An 18,059-nucleotide genomic window follows, 5' to 3' on the forward strand; every position below is an offset into this window, starting at 1 on the left:
CCAAGCCTTGATATCTGGACCCCAGAACACACTCTAACTCCCAGAATTCCATAGCAATGAGCCAGAATAGAGCCAAGCCTCAATATCTGGACCACAGAACATACTCCCAGAATTCCATAGCCATGAGCCACAAAAGAGTTAAGTCGCTGCCAAACCTGGTTATTTCTTGAATGTGGATGCAGCTTGATGCAGCCTCTTGTCCCTCCATCCCTCCCTCCCCCTCAGGCCCCGCAAAAAGTTTAGGGGTGGCACTTGCGCTCCTCCTGGCTTTGCCAGGGCCGGGAGGAGAGGAAAGGGTGCTTGTTGGAGCGCGCGTGTGCACGCGCACAGCCCCCTCCTGAAGCCTAGAGGAGAGCAAGACTGGCGCTCTCCATCCCCAGCGTTTTTGGGGCTGTACACGTGCACACGCGCGCTCCAACAAGGGCCCTTTCCTCTCCTGGAAGGGGGGGGTCCGGACCCCTGAAACCTGCCCCTTAACTAAGTCCCGGCCGTGGTTTTAATGGAGGGGAGGGGGGAAGAAGGAGCTTGAACGCCCCCAGGGCCTGATAGGGGGGGTCCCGACCCCCCAACCCCCCCCTCTGGCTACGTCCTTGCTACAAAAGAAACCCTCCCCTTACCATCTTAACTAAGGACCGAAACAGTATGATGCAGGCATCTGACTGACATCAGTTGCTTTTCTCCTGTTTTGCTTTTAACATGTTGCCTGAAGAAGAAGCCATGGGGCTTCGAAAGTTTGCAACAAGTATATTGGGCATTCCGGTTGGCCAATAAAGGTATCGCTGTTTGGTGGAATGTTGTTTGAATCTGAGTATTCTTGCCTAAGAAAACCCTATGAATTTCATGGGGCTGCCTAAGTCAACAGATGATTTGAAGGCATATGTGTATATATGTGTGTCTATGTATGTATGTATGTATGTATGTGTATGTGTATATATATCACTTGCTTACCTATGGCAAAGCATATCTCACCTGTTGACTTATGGCAACCTCATGCGTTTCATAGCATTTTCTGGTTCGAGCTTTGGACTACGCCTCTGCAGAATAAATTTCTGAGGAATTCCCCGGTTTCAGGGTAATAAACCGCCATTCCGGGTAATTTCCAGGTATTAAAAAGTATGGTGAATTTCCAGGGAATTAAACTTTCCTGTTCAGTCCAGCCCCTTTAGGCCCCCGTCCCAGTTGGATCTTTCAAGAGGATGATGGGAATCAAAGTCCTGTCCATCCGTTTGCCCATCCAAAGTAGAAGAACTTAAACTACATCCCCAGCCAGACCATCCCCCAGTCCAATCTCACACTCAGCAGCCTTAGCCAATTGTTGCTCGCCTCCTCCTGCTTGGCAAAAATTGCTCTTCCATCTAATCCTGCCCTACTTCAGTCTACTTCCTCAGATGCATTTGGAAATAATAATAATAATAATAATAATAATAATAATAATAATAATAACAACAACAACAACAACAACAACAGAGCTCTTGTAGCCCCTTTGAGACTCCCTGCAAGAAAGGAGTTGGCAGAATGAGCTTTCCTAAACTTAAGTCCACTTCCTCAGGTGCATTTGGTAATAATAATAATAACAACAACAACAACAGAGCTCTTGTAGCCCCTTGGAGACTCCCTGCAAGAAAGAAGCTGGCAGAATGAGCTTTCCAAGACCTAAGTCCACTTCTTCAGGTGCGCTTGGAAATAATAATAATAATAATAATAATAATAATAATAATAATAGAAGAGATATCTTGTAGCACCTTTGAGACACACTGCAAGAAAGGAGTTGGCAGCATGAGCTTTCCTAGACTTACGTCCACTTCCTCAGATGCATTTGGAAATAATAATAATAATAGAAGAGAGATTTTGTAGCACCTTTGAGACTCACTTGAAAGAAAGAAGTTGGCAGCATGAGCTTGCCTAGACTTAAGCGTACTTCCTCAGATGCATGGAAATTGTAGTTTATTGTGGCACCAGAGCTCTTTCTCACAAAACTACAATTTCCAGGGTTCCCTAGCACTGAGCCAGGGCAGCTAAAGCATTTCTGCAATGTCTCTTGGACCCAACTCAGGCTGCATCTTCACTCCAGAGACAATCCAGTTTCATATCGTTTTAACTGTCATGGCTCCATGCTATGGGATCCTGGGATATGTAGCTTGTAGCCACTTTGAAGCAGCGCCTGCAAAATTTTATGCCAAAAGAAATAGTTTTAAATGTTTGAAAGGGCCAAATATTATTTTGTTAGTTTCACTGCCACAGATTAAGGTGTCCTGGGAATTGCAGTTTTGTGAGGCATCTAACCTTCTCTGTCAGGGAGCCCTGGTACCCAAGAAACTAGAAATCCCAGGATTCCATAGCATGGAGCCATAGCTGCTAAAGCAGTGTCACACGAGATTATTTCTGCAGTGTTGATGCATCCTAAGAGTTCATCTGCATTGTAGAAATCATGCAGTTTGGTGCCACTTTGGCAGTACCCGTAATGCCAAAATGAATCAGTTTGACACTGCTTTAACTGCCATGGCCCAGTGCTATGAAATCCTGGGAATTGTAGTTTGTTGTGGCACTGGAGCTCTTTCTGACAGAGAAAATTAAATGTCTCACAAAAGTACAATTTCCAGGCTTCCCTAGCACTGACCCAGGGCAGCTAAAGGGGTGTCAAACCGGATTATTTCTGGAGTGTGGTTGCAGCCTAACACGTTTCTATTTGGTAGAAAGCTTCCTGGACCTTCATGCCAATATCTTAAAAGTATTAGAAGGACTGAAAGATTCTTTGGTTGGTTGAATGGTAATTTTGAGAGTTGAAATAAGTTACAATTATTTTTTATTCAATTATGTTTACGCTTATTTGCAAAAGATCTGCCATATTAACATTACGGGGACTTTCTGGGGATTTTGACTGAATGTTCCGGGTGATATTGGGGAATTCCGGGGATTTTTGGTAAAAGATGCCAGGGAATATCTCCGAGGCTTGTTGGCAACTCTGATCTCGCAGCGCCTTTGAGAGCAAAGGAACATCCAAAAGTTGTCAGCATGAGCTTTGGCAGACTTCAGTCTGCTTCCATCCTCCAAGGCACAGGGTTGGAGCCCTGCTTGGTCCTGGCACCCACTTGGTGATGCTTGGGGAAGATGCACCTCTCTCAGCCTCAGAGGATGGCAGTGGCAAAGCCCCTCTGGACCAACTTGCCAAGAAAACCCCACAATGGGCTTACCTTTGGGTAGCCCTAGGTCACAGATGCCTTGAAGGCACAAAACAGCAACAACAAATACACACAGAGAGAGGGTTATTAAGGCTGCAGTGACTGCCTTCCCTTCCCCTCCATCATGCCAGCCATTTCTGATCCAGTCCTTCCCTTGCAGATTCTAATGCCTGCAAAGGTGGGACCCGAGAAGAAGGCAGGAGAAGAAGAGAAAAGAAGTAGGGAGGGGAGATGCTTTGTGCCCCCAGACCTGCCTTCTTCTGGGGTGCTGCCACCTTTGCAAGGAGAAGGGAAGGAAGCTTTGCCTAGGGATCTCCCCCTCCTCCTTTGCCTAGGGATCCCGATGCCATACTCACTGCAGAGGTGGAGAATTTCCTTAGCAGTTGCTTGTTGATGGAGAGCATTGCGGGGAATGGAAGAGCAGGGAGGCCGGTTAGCAAAAAATGCCCCTTTGGAAAGAAAATGAAAATGCAAAACCAGGAGCAATTGTTTGCTTGTGGAGAGGAGCAAAGGCGATGCTGGGAAGCGGTGCCAAGTCCCTGTGCAGAGCCTGGGGACCTAGCAGAGCGACTGGAGGCAAGAGGGGCGGCCTCGCCTCCTCTGAGGCCACCCAGGCAGGCTGCCTTTGGCTCCAGGCCAGGCAGAACGATCGCTCCGCCAGCTGCAGCCCCCTTCCTTTCCCTTTCCAAGGCTGGGAGGGCGCAGGGCTGCTTGGCTCCCTCCCCCCATCCTCAAGCTGGGATGAATTTAGACCATAGAACTACAGGGTTGGAAGAGACCCCCAAGGGTCATCCAGCCCAACCCCATTCTGCCATGCATGAATCCACAGCCCCCTCTGTTTAAAAAAGGAGGAGGCTCCACCTCAGGCAGTGTATTTAACTGTTGAGTAGCTCTTACTGTCAAGAAGGTCTTCCCATTGTTGAGGTGGGATCTCTTTTCCTGCAGTTTGAATTCATTGCTCCTGTTCCCTGGAGCTGCAGAAAACAGATCTGCTCCATCTTCAGTGTGACATCCCTTGAGATATTTAAACAGGGCTAGCACAGAGCCCTAGAGTTGGAAGAGATCACAAAGGCCATCCAGTCCAACCCCATTCTGCCATGCAGGAACTCACAATCAAAGCACCCCTGACAGATGGCCATCCAGCCTCTGTTTAAAAAAACCCAACGAAGGCAACCCCACCTCCCTCCAAGGAAAGAGTGTGTTCCACTGTAGAACTGCTCTTACTGTCAGGAAGTTCTTCCTAATGTTGAGGTGGAATCTCTTTTCCTGGTGCTTGCACCCATTGCTCTGGGTCCTAGTCTCTGGAGCAGCAGAAAACAAGCTTGTTCCCTCCTCAGTATGACATCCCTTCAAATACTTAAACAGGGCTATCATATCACCTCTTAACCTTCTCTTCTCCAGGCTAAACATACTCAGCTCCCTAAGCTGTTCCTCACAGACCCATGGTTTCCAAACCCTTCACCATTTTGGTTGTCCTCCTCTGGACACACTCCAGCTTGTCAGCATCCTTCTTGAACTGTGGTGCCCAGAACTAAAGACAGTATTCCAGGTGAGGCCTGACCAATGCAGAATACAATGGCATTATTACTTCCCTTGATCTGAATTACTTGAGTGTTTCTCAAATACTGAGTGGATCAAACTTGCAATGGCAACTCTTGAGTGGGGGTTGGCTTTAGTCAGTCAATGAGAGCCTGGGCAATGGGTTGACTGTTGGACTAAACCTCCGGAGACCAGGTTTCAAAGCTTTACTCAGCCATGGTAACTCACTGGGTGTCCTTGGGTAAGTTACACTCTCTCAGCCTCAGAGGAAGGCATAGGCAAACTCCCTCTGAACAAATCTTACTAAGAAAAACCCATGATAGATATGCCTTAGGATCACCATAAGTGGGAAATGACTTGAAGTCGCACAACAACAGTCAGTATGCAAAGGAATCTTGCCATACCTTTGAGATTAACTGAAAGAAAGATGGTAGCATGAGCTTTGGTAGACTTGAGCCAGCTTCCTCAGGCTACTAGATTCTTTCTTTCAGTTAGTTTCAAAGGTGCTATAAGATCCCCTTTGTTTACTGATTTTCCAGACTAACACAGCTGGATTCTAACAGTAGTCAGTGAACTCCCCAAAACATTTCTGCATTTCATATTTGTACTGAAAATGTTTGATATAACTTGAATCTGGATTTTTTCCCAAGGAGGGACCCTGTCCATTCCACTCCCTCTTCTCAGAACATCGCTCTGATTGTGGAATATTCTCTCCATTAAGGTATGACTAGTGCTGGGCAACAAGTTGGAGCAAGTGAGCGACCTGCACCAGCACACTACTATTCATGACTAGCTGGGATCCCTACAGGATTCTGGCTTGTTGTGCATGTCAATACACCCAATATTTGATACCTTATTGCTTTTATTATATTGCATTGGTTTATGATTATATTTTTATTGACCATTGTTGTATCTAAATGTTGTCTTTCTCTACGACTTTTAACATTCACTAACAAAGGGAGAATTCTCAATTTGATTAAGACCATTCTACTTTATACCTCTCATCTAATTTATACTTACAGAATTCAGTGAAGCAGTTAAATTATTCTTGTATAGTTGATTTTCAAGTTTTAGCGTGTTCTGAAGTACTCTATTACAGACATCTTGCCTTTCTTGTTTTATTTCTGCTTACTTTTGTTCATATACACAAATGTGTATAAACAAAACTGGTTGGATTTAATAACTGCCATAGTTCCCTCCCACCACAAGAATGAGGGTTTTTATTATAAAAATAAAGATCTAGTTTTGCCTGTTCACATTTATTAAATGCATTAAAAATAAAACATGAAGCATTCTTTCATGCTTTAGGGGAGCTACTAAGATCTTTCCATTTCATCAAGTTTCCTGTGTGGTTTAAATTCCAGTTTCTGTGTTTTTATGCTGAATTGCTTCATCTTGCTCCTGGTTTTATCAGAAGGAATTGATTTTCAGTCATTTGAACACACCCGATGAAGATTTACATAATGTATTAGTAATTGTTTTGTACACTGCTTTAAGTGTATTTATATACAAAAGGTGAGATATAAACAAAGGATTCTACAAACATTTTTAAACAAGGGAATTATTCACAAAACAATGGAAAGGTTTATGATGTGGAATGGTTTTGGGCCACTTGCATAGGAACCAGACATTACAGCAGCATCCTCTCTTCTCCTGTCATTCCATTCCAATTCACTGTAATGCACACATCACTGTTAGTTGTAAGGAGCAGAGGGAGTGCTGGGGTCCAGGATAAATAGTTGCTGCTCCTGATAAAATGGGCTGCAGTCTACAAAAGCCAATGCCACAACGGATCTGATCATTTCCAAGATACACATGACTCTTTGTCCTTTGGGCTCTTTGATGGTTCAGCCCTCTAGACCAGCCTTGAACCTGTCAGAAGGCCAATGGCTGCCAGAGGCAACCGAGAAGACGCTCTATTCCATTTATGGAAATCATTCAGTGTTGCCAATTTCCGGGGAATTCCCCAGTTTCCGGGTAATAAAAAGCCTTTCCGTTTATTTTCCGGGTATGAAATATTTATGGGGGGTTTCCGGGGAACCAGCCCTCCCCCTCCCCAAAATATCTGACCTCCAAACAAGGGCCCTGGAAACCCCCCCCCATTTTGCCTTCCCATAATGCCTAGCAGCAACCCCTCACCCAGAAGTCCCGCCCGCTTCTGGGGAGTTTGGAGGCATTCCGGGGAGCCAACAGGGATGTAGCCAGGGGGGGGGGGTCTGGGGGCCGGACCCCCTCCTTCCATTAGAAAAATGAATGGTGTGTGCTGCTGCCCCGCCCCACTCAAGCCCCATTTAAGGGGTGTAATTTGGTCCGCCCCCCCCCCCTTCCTAAAATCCTAGCTACGTCCCTGGAGCCAATCAGGGGATGCCCTTCGAGGGTGATTGGCAACAATCTTTAGCTTCTTCCTTCCCAGTGTTGCCAGTTTCCAGGGAATTCCCCAGTTTCCGGGTAATAAAACGCCATTCCGGGTAATTTCCGGGTATTAAAAATTATGGGGCATTTCCAGGGAATTAAACCTTCCCGTTGGGCAAGCCTTTCGTTTATTATGGGGAATTATTATACCTTACCGTTCAGTCCCGCCCCTTTAGGCCCCCGTCCCGGTCGGATCTTCCAAGAGGCTGATGGGAATCGTAGTCCCGTCCATCCCTTTGCCCATCCGAAGTAGAAGGACTTAAACTACATCCCCAGCCAGACAGCCAGGCCATGCATGGGGCCAGGCCCAGACTGCCCTGCAATCCCACCTCACACTCACCTCGCCGCCTCCTGACTGGCCCAAATTGCTCTCCCATCCAGTCCTGCCCTCCTTCAGTCTGCTCCCTCAGATGCATTTTGCTATAATGATAATGATAATGATAATTTTGTAGAGTAATCTTGTAGCCCCTTGGAGAAAGGAGCTGGCAGAATGAGCTTTCCTAGACCTAACTCCACTTCCTCAGGTGCACTTGGAAATAATAATAACAACAACAACAATAATAATAGAAGAGAGATCTTGTAACACCTTTGAGACTCCCTGAAAGAAAGGGACTGACAGCATGAGCTTTTCTATACCTAAGTCAACTTCTTCAGATGCATTTGGAAATAATAATAATAATAATAACAACAACAACAATAGAAGAGAGATCTTGTAGCACCTTTGAGACACTGCAAGAAAGAAGTTGGCAGCATAAGCTTCCCTAGACTTAAGCGTGCTTCCAAAGGAGGGCGACTAAAATGGTGATGGGTCTGGAAACCATGCCTTATGAGAAATGGCTTGGGGAGCTGGGGATGTTTAGCCGGGAGAAAAGAATTCTTATTTCCTATTCTGACAATTAAAAATATTCTCATAGATCTTCAAAATCCTCTCCCGTCTCCTTAATAATTATGTGGGTTTTTTAAAATCACTTAGAACATCACTGTACTTTCATTTTCCAGTTAATACACATAGTACACATTAATAATTGTGGATGATGTTGAAACACATACCACATAGCAGGATAATTTGGCACATGTCAAAACAGTTTATCATATTCCTAGACAAAAATTGTCTCAGATGAACTGTTCATCTCTAAAAAGAAAAGAAAAAAAGTAATTAAAGCATCTGAAGAAGAGAATGGCAAAAGTGAAGTAAAAACTGACTGAAGATATAGGGACGTCTTCTCAGGGCGCAATAAGATTATTTTTTAAAAGAGATAAAAGCACCCTTCACTTACACTAAGCCAGTACACAGCAAAGACTTACTGAACACTAACCATCTGCCAGGAAATGTAAAAAACATGGCAATGCTATGGTCCCAGTATTATTGTTATTATTCTTTATTTATATAGTGCTGTAAATGTACAGTAGAAGTTTTACAGCTCTACACATGGTGGCAATGTGTATGTATGTGTATCTGTCAGTGTGTGTGTGTGTGTGTGTGAGAGAGAGAGAGAGAGAGAATAGTGGTTGGAATCCAGCAGAATCTGGTGTCCATCATAGTCCAAAAGTAACTTTTGCAGACATTAGAATTACACAGTACTAAATTATTTTGTGGAATTGTAACCTAAAGAGCCCATTCATACTATGCAATTATAACGCCATGATTCCACTTTAACCGCTGTGGTTACATCCTATAAACCCCTGGGACTGACAGTCTGGTGAGGCACTCTCTGGCTTGTTGTTGTTGTGTGCCTTGAAGACATTTCCAACTTATAGTGACCCTAAGGCGAACCTACCATGAGGTTTTCTTGGCAAGGTTTGTTTGGATGAGGTTTGCTGTTGCCTTCCCCTAAGGCTGAGAGCATGTGACTTGCACCTCCCTAAATTGCCAATCCCAGGATTTCATAGGATGGAATCATAGTAGAAGCCAGTGGAAGTTTTGCTGTTATTTTTTTAACCCTGCTATAACCGGGGCAGCAATAGTCCCTGCTGTTTGAAGTACTGAGATGTTAGAAGATTCCAGAGATAGGATGGGATTAAAACAATCTGTGCCTCAACTTGCCCAGTGCAACCAATTTAACGTATAGTAAAATAGTGATTGAAAAGCAGGACTTTCAGTAAAAAGTGGAATCTGGGGTGTAACATATGTGTGTGTGGGGGGGGACGACAAAATGAGGGCATTGCCCCCCAAATAAGAATTCTGACCCTTGGCAAGACATATTCAGAGAAGATTTACCACTACATTCTTTTGAGGCTGAGAGAGTGTGACTTGCCCAAGTTCACCCAGTGAATGGGGGTTTGAACCCTGGTCTCCAGGAGTCCTGATCCATCATACAAATCACTACGCCATGTTGGCTCTCAGTCCCTATTAGTATACAACAATTTTCATCATCCCTGACCATATAGTCTGGGACTGATGGGAGTTCAAGTCCCACACAACCTGTAGGGTGGCCAGTCTTCAATATGTGTTTGGTAATTCTTTATTTGGCAACATTTAGGTGAGACTTTTAGCACTGTTCACACAATTTTGTGGTGGGTTTTGCAGGGGAAAAACAGAATAGTTCCAATATGTTGTTTGATATGGAAATGATAGATAGTTTTTATTGTTAGATTGGAAATAGTTATATATTATTTATATGTTATATATTATTTACTGTATATGTTATGTATTATTTATATGTATTATGCCATTATTTCTTATTTTGTATGCCATGGGCAGGTTTACTCTTATCTATTTTATTTTTTGCATGTACAGCGCTGTGCAAATCTACAGCGCTATATAAATAAAGCATAATAATAATAATAAATAGCAATGTTTTATCTGCTGCATCCATCTGTGTCTATTATATTAGAGTTTCTATTGTGGAATGTTGTTTAATTTTTAAATTCGGTTTTAATTGTGGCTAACTACCTACCTTGAGTGATGTGAAAGCACCAGAGGGACAGAATATACCTTTTCTATGCATACATAAATACATAATATTATGGTGACAGCTAGATTAAATTCTCTCTTTCATGTCAGCAGCCAAATAACTTGATGCTATTCTGCCCTGAACAGTCTGTGTTAGGCTACAGCTTCTCTTGGTGCTTCTCATATGAACTGTGATAAATTTAAAATAAACACTGTCTCTTTGCATTGATTCTTCAGAGGAAGAGTGCCAAGACTGGCAGTGATGTAACATGCAAGACTCCAGGATAATATAAACCTGAGAGTATCATATCTCCCCTCCATCATTTCTCTCTCTCTCTCTCTCTCTCTGAAATTAGATATTAAGGTGAATGTGCATGCCCTATACCTGGTTTCCCTCCCACAGTGGCCTTCTTCACATTCACAGCAACCACATTTTCAAATAATATATATATATATATATATATTTTCTACCTTACTATGCACCTTGTGTTTACCTTCCAATGACCAACTACCAGATATATAACTGGAGGAAACCACTTGTTGTATCACATAGATGTTGTTAATGAATGGAAGAGCCACTTCTGCTGTCTCTTTCACCTCAAAAATTTCACTCATTACAGAAATATATGAATGTCTATGTCAGTTGCAAGCAACAGTGTCAAAATGCTTTAAAAACTTGAATTTAAGCTGTTATCAACTGAAAGAATTGTTTTGCTGTTCGCTGGAACATAATTTAATGAGACCTAGGAAAGTTAAAAAGAAGTTAACTTGTTCATTATTCAAAAGTTATATCAGAATAGTACATTCCCATGGCTTGTGGTAGAAAACACACCTGAACAGTAAGGCCTTGTAACTATAATAATAGCTCAAAAGTTAGTTATGCCACAAAAGGTGTCTTAGTTACTGGAAAAATGGAATCAATTACATGCTACTACTTATTTGCAAGTAATTATTTCCAAGATTTAGATTTGATTTATTTGAAATATTTGCAACTCATTGCAGTCCCAGAACATGTTTAGTTATAGGAGATGAAATTGTTATAGGACAATTTATAGGACATGCTATTTATAGGACATGTTATATATATAGTTATAGAACATGAACTTGTGTTTGTGTGTACATGTATTTTATTTTCAACCACACTGGAATTTGAAGTGTTCCAACAATTTGGTGTGATGAGTGTCAGATGAGTGAGCCGCTGTTATAAATAAATGACTCCATAATCTGACCGGTGCAAAAAAATTATCCTACATGAGACTGTAGAACAAATGAGTCTAGATGGCACCGAGTTTCTTTTTTGTAATAGAACCAGAAAAAAAGTTCTGGGCTGCGAATTTGGGCCCTTGTCAGAGAAGCAGTTTAATTTTACTTCCTATAGTCAATACAGTTTATACTGTCATATAAATTAGCCTCCCATCTCCAGCTTCAATGAGAAGGCTGAAAAAACTAGCTGGCTTTCCTGGAAAGATATTTTTGAATCAGGGTCCTAGTGGAGAAAAGCTTCTGCTCAGTTGTTCAGCCACATTTTGAAGAATAACAGGAAACAGTTCAGCCTCCATCTCACGATCTGAAGATCTTACTATATGCAGGAGTTGTATGGGAAGTTCCTTAAGAATATCTGAGACGAGGCTGGTTTGGCCTTTAAAGCAGATGTAACAACCCTGAAGCTGTCGCTATGTTGTTGGACTGCAAATTCCACCACCCTAACTAGCATAAACTAATGGCAGTTAATCCTGGGTATTGAAGGATTCCCAGCTTTCTCATCTATTAAGGTCCTTTTGAATTTTGATCCTGTCCTCTGGGCTGTTAGCTACTCCTCCTAATTTGGTGTCATCTGCAAATTTGGTAAGTATGTCTCCAAATCTCTCATCCAAGTCATTGATAAAGATGTTGAATAGCACTGGGCCAAGGACAGAAACCCATTGAACACTCCACTGGTCACTTCTCTCCAGGATGAAAAGGAGCCATTGTTGAGCACCTTTTGGGTTCGGCCGGTCAACCAGTTACAAATCCATGTAACAGTTACTTTGTCTAGCCCACATTTTACAAGCTTGTTTGCAAGAATGTCATGGGGAACCCTGTCAAAGGCTTTACTGAGATCCTTTTGTGGGTTGGATTATTTGTAATCTTGGTTAATGTGTCCTCTCTAGGAATCTCTGACCCTCCAGCGCCACTCTGCCAGAGGTTGACCATAGAGTTGTGCTGAAGAAGTCCCTAGAGAAAACACTTCTCTAGGCATTTGTAGGTCCTCCGGCGTGATTCTGTGATCAAATTCTGGCAGATGTTGGTCATAGAGTTGCACTGGAGGACCTGGAGATTCCTAGAGAGGCGTTCTCTCAGGTAAAAAGAACAGTGTTTCTGTTTTTATTTGCGTTTCCCCCACATTCGCCTGGGCCCTTCACTCCTAAACACACTAAACCAGCAGGCCTCCATTATTTAAACCAGTGACTCCCAAACTCTGGTCCTCCTGGTGTTTTTTTTGGACTCCATTTCCCAGAATTCAAAGCCATCTTGACCAATAGTCTGGAATTATGGGAGCTGGAGTCCAAAAAAAAAAAAAACCTGGAAGCCTTGAGTTTGGGAATCACTGATTTAAATAATAAATAAAGATCCAGAACACACTGCAGAAATTATCCAGTTTGAGACCACGTTAACTGCCCTGGCTCAGTGCTAGGGAATTCTGGGAACTGTACTGTGTGTGTGTGTGTGTGTGTGTGTATATATATATATAGTTTCTGTTTATGATATTCTTATTTAAATTAATTGTTTATATTATGATAAGCCTAAATGTAAATACTGTAAAACATTATTTCTTTTTATGAAAATACAGTGTATATATATATATATATATATACTTTATTTTCATAAAAAGAAATCATGTTTCTTATTTACATTTAAGCTTATCATAATAAAAACAATTCATTTAAATAAGAATATGATAAAACAGGAACTGTAGTTTTTGTGAGGCATTTAGCCTTCTCTGTCAGAGAGAGCTCTGGTGCCACAAATAAACTACAATTCCCAGGATTCCCTAGCAGTGAACCAGGGCAGTTAAAGCGGTCTCAAAGTGGATTATTTCTGCAGTGTGTTTTGGGCCACCAAAGCCTCCATACTTTTGCATTAGGGGAAAAAAGTTAGGTGCTGTTTTGTGCGGAAGGGGGCGCTGTGCACCAAGCCTCAGAGGAGACCAGAGAACTACATTTCCCAGAACGCTTTGCGGGCGTGACAGGAAGTCTCGTGTCAGGCGGTGGGGGGTGGAGAAAGAGAGATTGGCGGTGTTGGGTGCGGGCTTGTCATGGCGCTGGAGACTCTGTCGCCGGACTGGGAGTTCGACCGCGTCGACGACGGCTCTCAGAGTAAGGTTTGGTGGGGAAAGCGGGACAACTCTCTGACGGAACGTTCCAAGGTGTCCTGGGGGGGGGGAGGCAGCTGACTTTCATAGGTGGTCATTGAGGTTTCGCTCTCCCGCGGTCGGACTCCCCCCCCGCCTTCCAGGGGAAATGGTACCTTCCGCCTTAAAAACTCATCTCTCTCCTGAGGGGCTTCAGAAGCCTGTCAGCCCTCAGGCAGTTAGGATGCCCTCAGAATAACTGAAATGCCCTCCCATTCCCTCCTAGTCAAGGTGACCAAAGGTTAAAAAGGGAAGGGTTCCTTCTTCTTCTTTTTGGAGTATTTTTTTAATTAATGTATAAATAAATAAATAAAATACATAAACATAATGATAAAAAATATATTATTCACACACCTGACTCACTTCATTTACATGCTTTTATAGCAGCACGTACTAACTTACGTCGGAGTTTATCACGCCGGGGCTAATTTCGGCGTTAGAGATTGAAGCGCGTTTAAAGCGTCCTGCAAATAAAGCGAAAATGGCAAGCGATGGCTCGAAGGGTGATCACATGCAATCGCGCGAATAAAACAACGCCGGAAATGCATCAAAAACCAGAAAGTAAAAAAGATGCGCGTTAATGCTGCTTTGTGACCACTTCAGTGGCGGGTTTTGTGCGACTGTGTGTGAAATCGTTTCACGTAATTACATGGTTTTGCTGGAATATTCACAGGATAAACTCCCGATCTCCTTCGTGTGATAAACTCCATTGTTCTCCTAAACAAATTCATCCTAACCCACTCAAGCATATAAAACCAATATCTACAAACAACTCTCATCCTTTATTTCTGTTCTTCCTCTATTTACTCCTTCATTTCTATCTTCCATTTATACCCTTAAATTATACTTTCAGTCTTCATTCATTAGTTCCTTTCTTTGAACCCTCACAGTATCCTTTCCCAAAATGTGTGTGTGTGTGTGTATAAATATATACACATACATACATACATACATATGTGTGTGTGTATCTGTTCTATCTTTCATTAAATAATTCTGTTAGTCCCATTGTTCTCTGATATTTCTTCCTTTTCTCTCTCTCTCTTTTTAACCTCCGTAATCCCTGTATCTAATTTCAGATCTCCCTGTTGGGCTATGATGCTGGAGACCAGGGTTTGAATCTCCGCTGGGCCATTAAACCCATTGGGTGATCTTGGGCAAATCACACTCTCTCAGCCTCAAAGGAAAGCAATGACCAATCCTCCTAATCTTGCCAAGAAAACCCTGTGATAGGTTTGCCTTTTGTTGTTGTTGTGTGCCTTCCAAGTCATTCCCAATTTATGGGGACCTTGTTCCTAAGGCAAACCTGTCATGGGGTTTTCTTCACAAGGTTTCATTCAGAGGGGGTTTGCCATTGGCATCCTCTGAGGCTGAGAGAGTGTGACTTGCCCACGGTCGCCCAGTGGGTTCCCATTGCCAAGCAAGGATTCAAACCCTGATCTCCAGAGTCACAATCAAGCACTCAAACCACTTCATGCCATGCTGGCTAAAGGTTAAAGAGGGGAGGATTTCAGGGTCACTTGTACAAAAATCACACCCTTTCCTCCCTCCATCCATCTTAAAACAATACAAGAACAGATATAAAAATAGAAATAAAGTGCCACTGTTGCATAGTGGTTTGAGGGCTAGGACTCTGGAGACCAGGGTTCGAATCCCCACTCAACCATGGGAACCCACTGAGTGACCTGGGCAAGTCACACTCTCTCCGCCTCAGAGGAAGGCAAAAAACCTTTGAATTAATCTTGCCAAGAAAACACTGTGTCAGGTTCACTTTAGGGTCCCCATAAGTCAGAAACACAACATCAGCAACAACAAAACCAGAAATTAAGCCATTACAGCAACAAATGAATTCCTATCGCATGATCATGCAAGCATTTCTGTAGTGAAATAGGGGGAAAAATGCTGCCTGTGTAGTCTTACAGACAGCTTACAGTAATTGGGAAAGAGCCCCCCTCCTTTCCCAAATTTTGAATTTTTATATTTGTCACTTGTGCTTTGCATTTCTGTTGATCATTAGTTTGTTTTGAAAGCTCAGTGTGGAGGCTTAGTACAGTGGGCTCTTGGTATCTGCTGGGGTTTAGTTTCACTTTCCGGACACCTCCTCTCTCCCAGTGGATACCAAAATCTGTGGATGCTCAAGTCCCATTATATACAATGGCATAGTAAAATGGTATCCCTTATATAAAATAGCAAAATCAAGATTTTGTGGAGGGGGGATTTGTGTCCTTTTGGAATATTATCAAGCCTTGGATGGTGGAAAATGTTTGGGTAAAGAATCCATGCAACCGTACCATGTGGCTAAGGATTGTGGCACTAGAAGTTTACAGGGGTTAAGTTTTTGTGCGCTAGCAAAGCTTATAGCATCTACATTTGTTAGCCTTTTCCTAGCTGCACAGTTTTATTGTTCATGCTTCCACAGACTAGCATAGTTACAAAATACTTAAAATGTCTCAAATTGTTTTCAAAAATTGATTTTTCTACAATAAGTATACATCTCTTTTTCTGTATTAATTTATAAGTCATCAGCTTCTGGTTCCATTATTATAACTGTCAATAAAAGCCTCTGCAAATTGCATTGGGGAAGATGATAAAAATCACTCCCTTTTTACAACTCTTCAGCTACTCCCACTGCAATTAAGACTGTGCTATATAGTTTTTAAATTCTTGTGGTTTAGTGATGTTGAGTACGCATGCAATGAATGAAAAGGGAAGCATAACTGGATAGTAATTGTGAATACAGAACTTGAAGGTGGAGGTAGTTCTAGCATAGCCTGGAGAAATTTTGTTTTATCCTCAGTTTAAACAGGGACCCTCTTTCAGGATGTGAGCTGTCTCTCCTGCCCAGTCATAAAATATATCCACTCATGAAGTGACCCATGGCCCTCCACAAATGGATTACCATTCCCAAGATCCTTGACCATTGGCCATATTGGCTGGAGCTGATAGAAATTGCTATCTCGCATTGTTTGTTTGTAGGCATAGTAGCTATTTACATCTCTTAGCAATTTTTAAACAGGTAGAACTGAGTTAGTGTATTGTAGCAAGCAATTGTGAATATGAAAACAGACAATGGTGACTGTTTCAGATGAGTACTGAATAAAAAGGTGATTCTTATATAGAAGTCATGGATTCAAGAATATTAGGTCTAAAGTGGCTTCTTCTGGGCACATTCAGTTGGACCTGTCTGTTGTAACTTTCTGCTGGCTGCAGCAAACATCTGTTGGGCTGTGTGGCATGATTCTTCTAAATGTGCTTTCTTCTTCACAACTGAAGTTGTTTTCTTCTCTCTCTGACAAGTGAATTCTCTGGTGATGGTAATGCTTTCCTTTCTCCCTGCCCTCTGTCAGTTTCTGTTTCACTTAATCTTCCTAAAACAGTACAATTTATTCTTAGAATTGTTTGCTCTATCTCCAATTTAATTCACGGCAAATGCCACCCGCCCCCCCCCCCCCCCCAGCTCCAAACCTTGGTGTGTCTATTCTGTGCTTAAGTAGATTCTTTCCTCTTAGATACAGTCTCTATATTCCTGCAGTTACTCCCTGCTTTAGCCAGAAGAATTAAGTCATGCTGAAATAATTTAGTTGGGTGGTGTGTGGATTTCTCTGCTATGCTCTGTTTTTTGGAAATGGAAATGGAATTAGTCACTTTCGAAGCTTTCTTTTTGAAAAGAGTAACAGAATAACTCTATGTGACAATGTTCTTGTGATCTGAAAATATTACTCTAATACAAACTGTTCTTTGAGAAATTCAGCAATATCTTTGTTCAGAATGTAGAGTAAACCGTCAAGTCTAATAGAACTGTCATGAAGTGATTACTTCCTGTCATGGTAATCTAAAGCATATCATTTTCAATTCCAGGAGGAGGATTAACTTTTCAATTTTGGCATTCTATTTATCTGATCAGAGAAATATTACTCAAAGCCAATTCTGTATATTCAAGCATTAGAAAACATAAGACAACACACTTTGATGCATCAGCAGCAGGTTACACTAAATGAAACTTGGGATTGCTTTCAACTCTAACATTTTGTGAAGTCTTAACTGTATCCTAACAACTTCTTCCTCCATCATAGACAACTGTGCCAGGCCTGTGCTTTTGTATATGCAGATTTTATTATACACGTGGTCCTCCACATTTGTGGCTTTGACTTTTGTGGGTTTGATTATTTCCAATTTTAATTAATATGTTCTCTCTAGGAATCTGTATTCCCTCCAGCGCAGCTCCGCCAGAAAGTGACAATAGAGTTGTGCTGGAGAATCTAGATGTTCTTAGAGAAAATACTTCTCTGGGCATTTGTAGGTCCTCCAGCATGATTCTGTGATCAACATCTGGCAGATCTTGGCCGTAGATTTGCACTGGAGAACATGGAGATTCCTAGAGAGGTGTTCTTCCTGGTAAAAAACAATATATTTTTTATTTGTGGTTTTTTTTTCACATACACAGGGGCCTTCATCCCAAACCCCAGTGAATGAGGAGGGACCACTGTAGAACGGTTGCAGGGAAACTAGGTAATGGGCTTCTAGTAATAGTGTCAAGAGACTTAAAACACAGAATGAGCTGAATCTGTCAAGGGATGCTAAGATCAAAAGAAAAGGCCTTTTCAGGTATGCTCTGTGGAAGAGGATGGGAACTAAACTTATTGTTTAG

General features: G+C 42.3%; 2 protein-coding genes across 4 annotated transcripts in view; one reads left to right on the forward strand and one right to left on the reverse strand.

Annotated features, from left to right (window-relative positions):
• ALDH1L2 (aldehyde dehydrogenase 1 family member L2) overlaps positions 1-3,792 on the reverse strand; it is a 45,609-nt gene extending 41,817 nt beyond the window's left edge. Inside the window, exon 1 of the mRNA XM_042466667.1 lies at positions 3,536-3,792. Within this exon, the coding sequence (XP_042322601.1) occupies positions 3,536-3,583 (48 nt within the window). The 5' untranslated portion in view covers positions 3,584-3,792. The remainder of the gene's footprint in view (positions 1-3,535) is intronic.
• Positions 3,793-13,278: 9,486 nt separating this feature from the next.
• Positions 13,279-18,059, forward strand: part of WASHC4 (WASH complex subunit 4) — a 57,162-nt gene continuing 52,381 nt past the window's right edge. For 2 of the 3 annotated variants that reach the window (XM_042468064.1, XM_042468066.1), the window contains exon 1: positions 13,279-13,379. In XM_042468064.1, coding sequence (XP_042323998.1) covers positions 13,319-13,379 — 61 coding nt within the window. In that variant the 5' untranslated portion in view covers positions 13,279-13,318. Of the gene's footprint in view, positions 13,380-17,855; positions 17,921-18,059 lie in introns of all 3 variants that reach the window. The other variant, XM_042468065.1, reaches the window with a different exon arrangement.

This window comes from Sceloporus undulatus, chromosome 5 (genome assembly GCF_019175285.1).
Source record: "Sceloporus undulatus isolate JIND9_A2432 ecotype Alabama chromosome 5, SceUnd_v1.1, whole genome shotgun sequence".
Lineage (NCBI taxonomy): Eukaryota > Metazoa > Chordata > Lepidosauria > Squamata > Phrynosomatidae > Sceloporus > Sceloporus undulatus.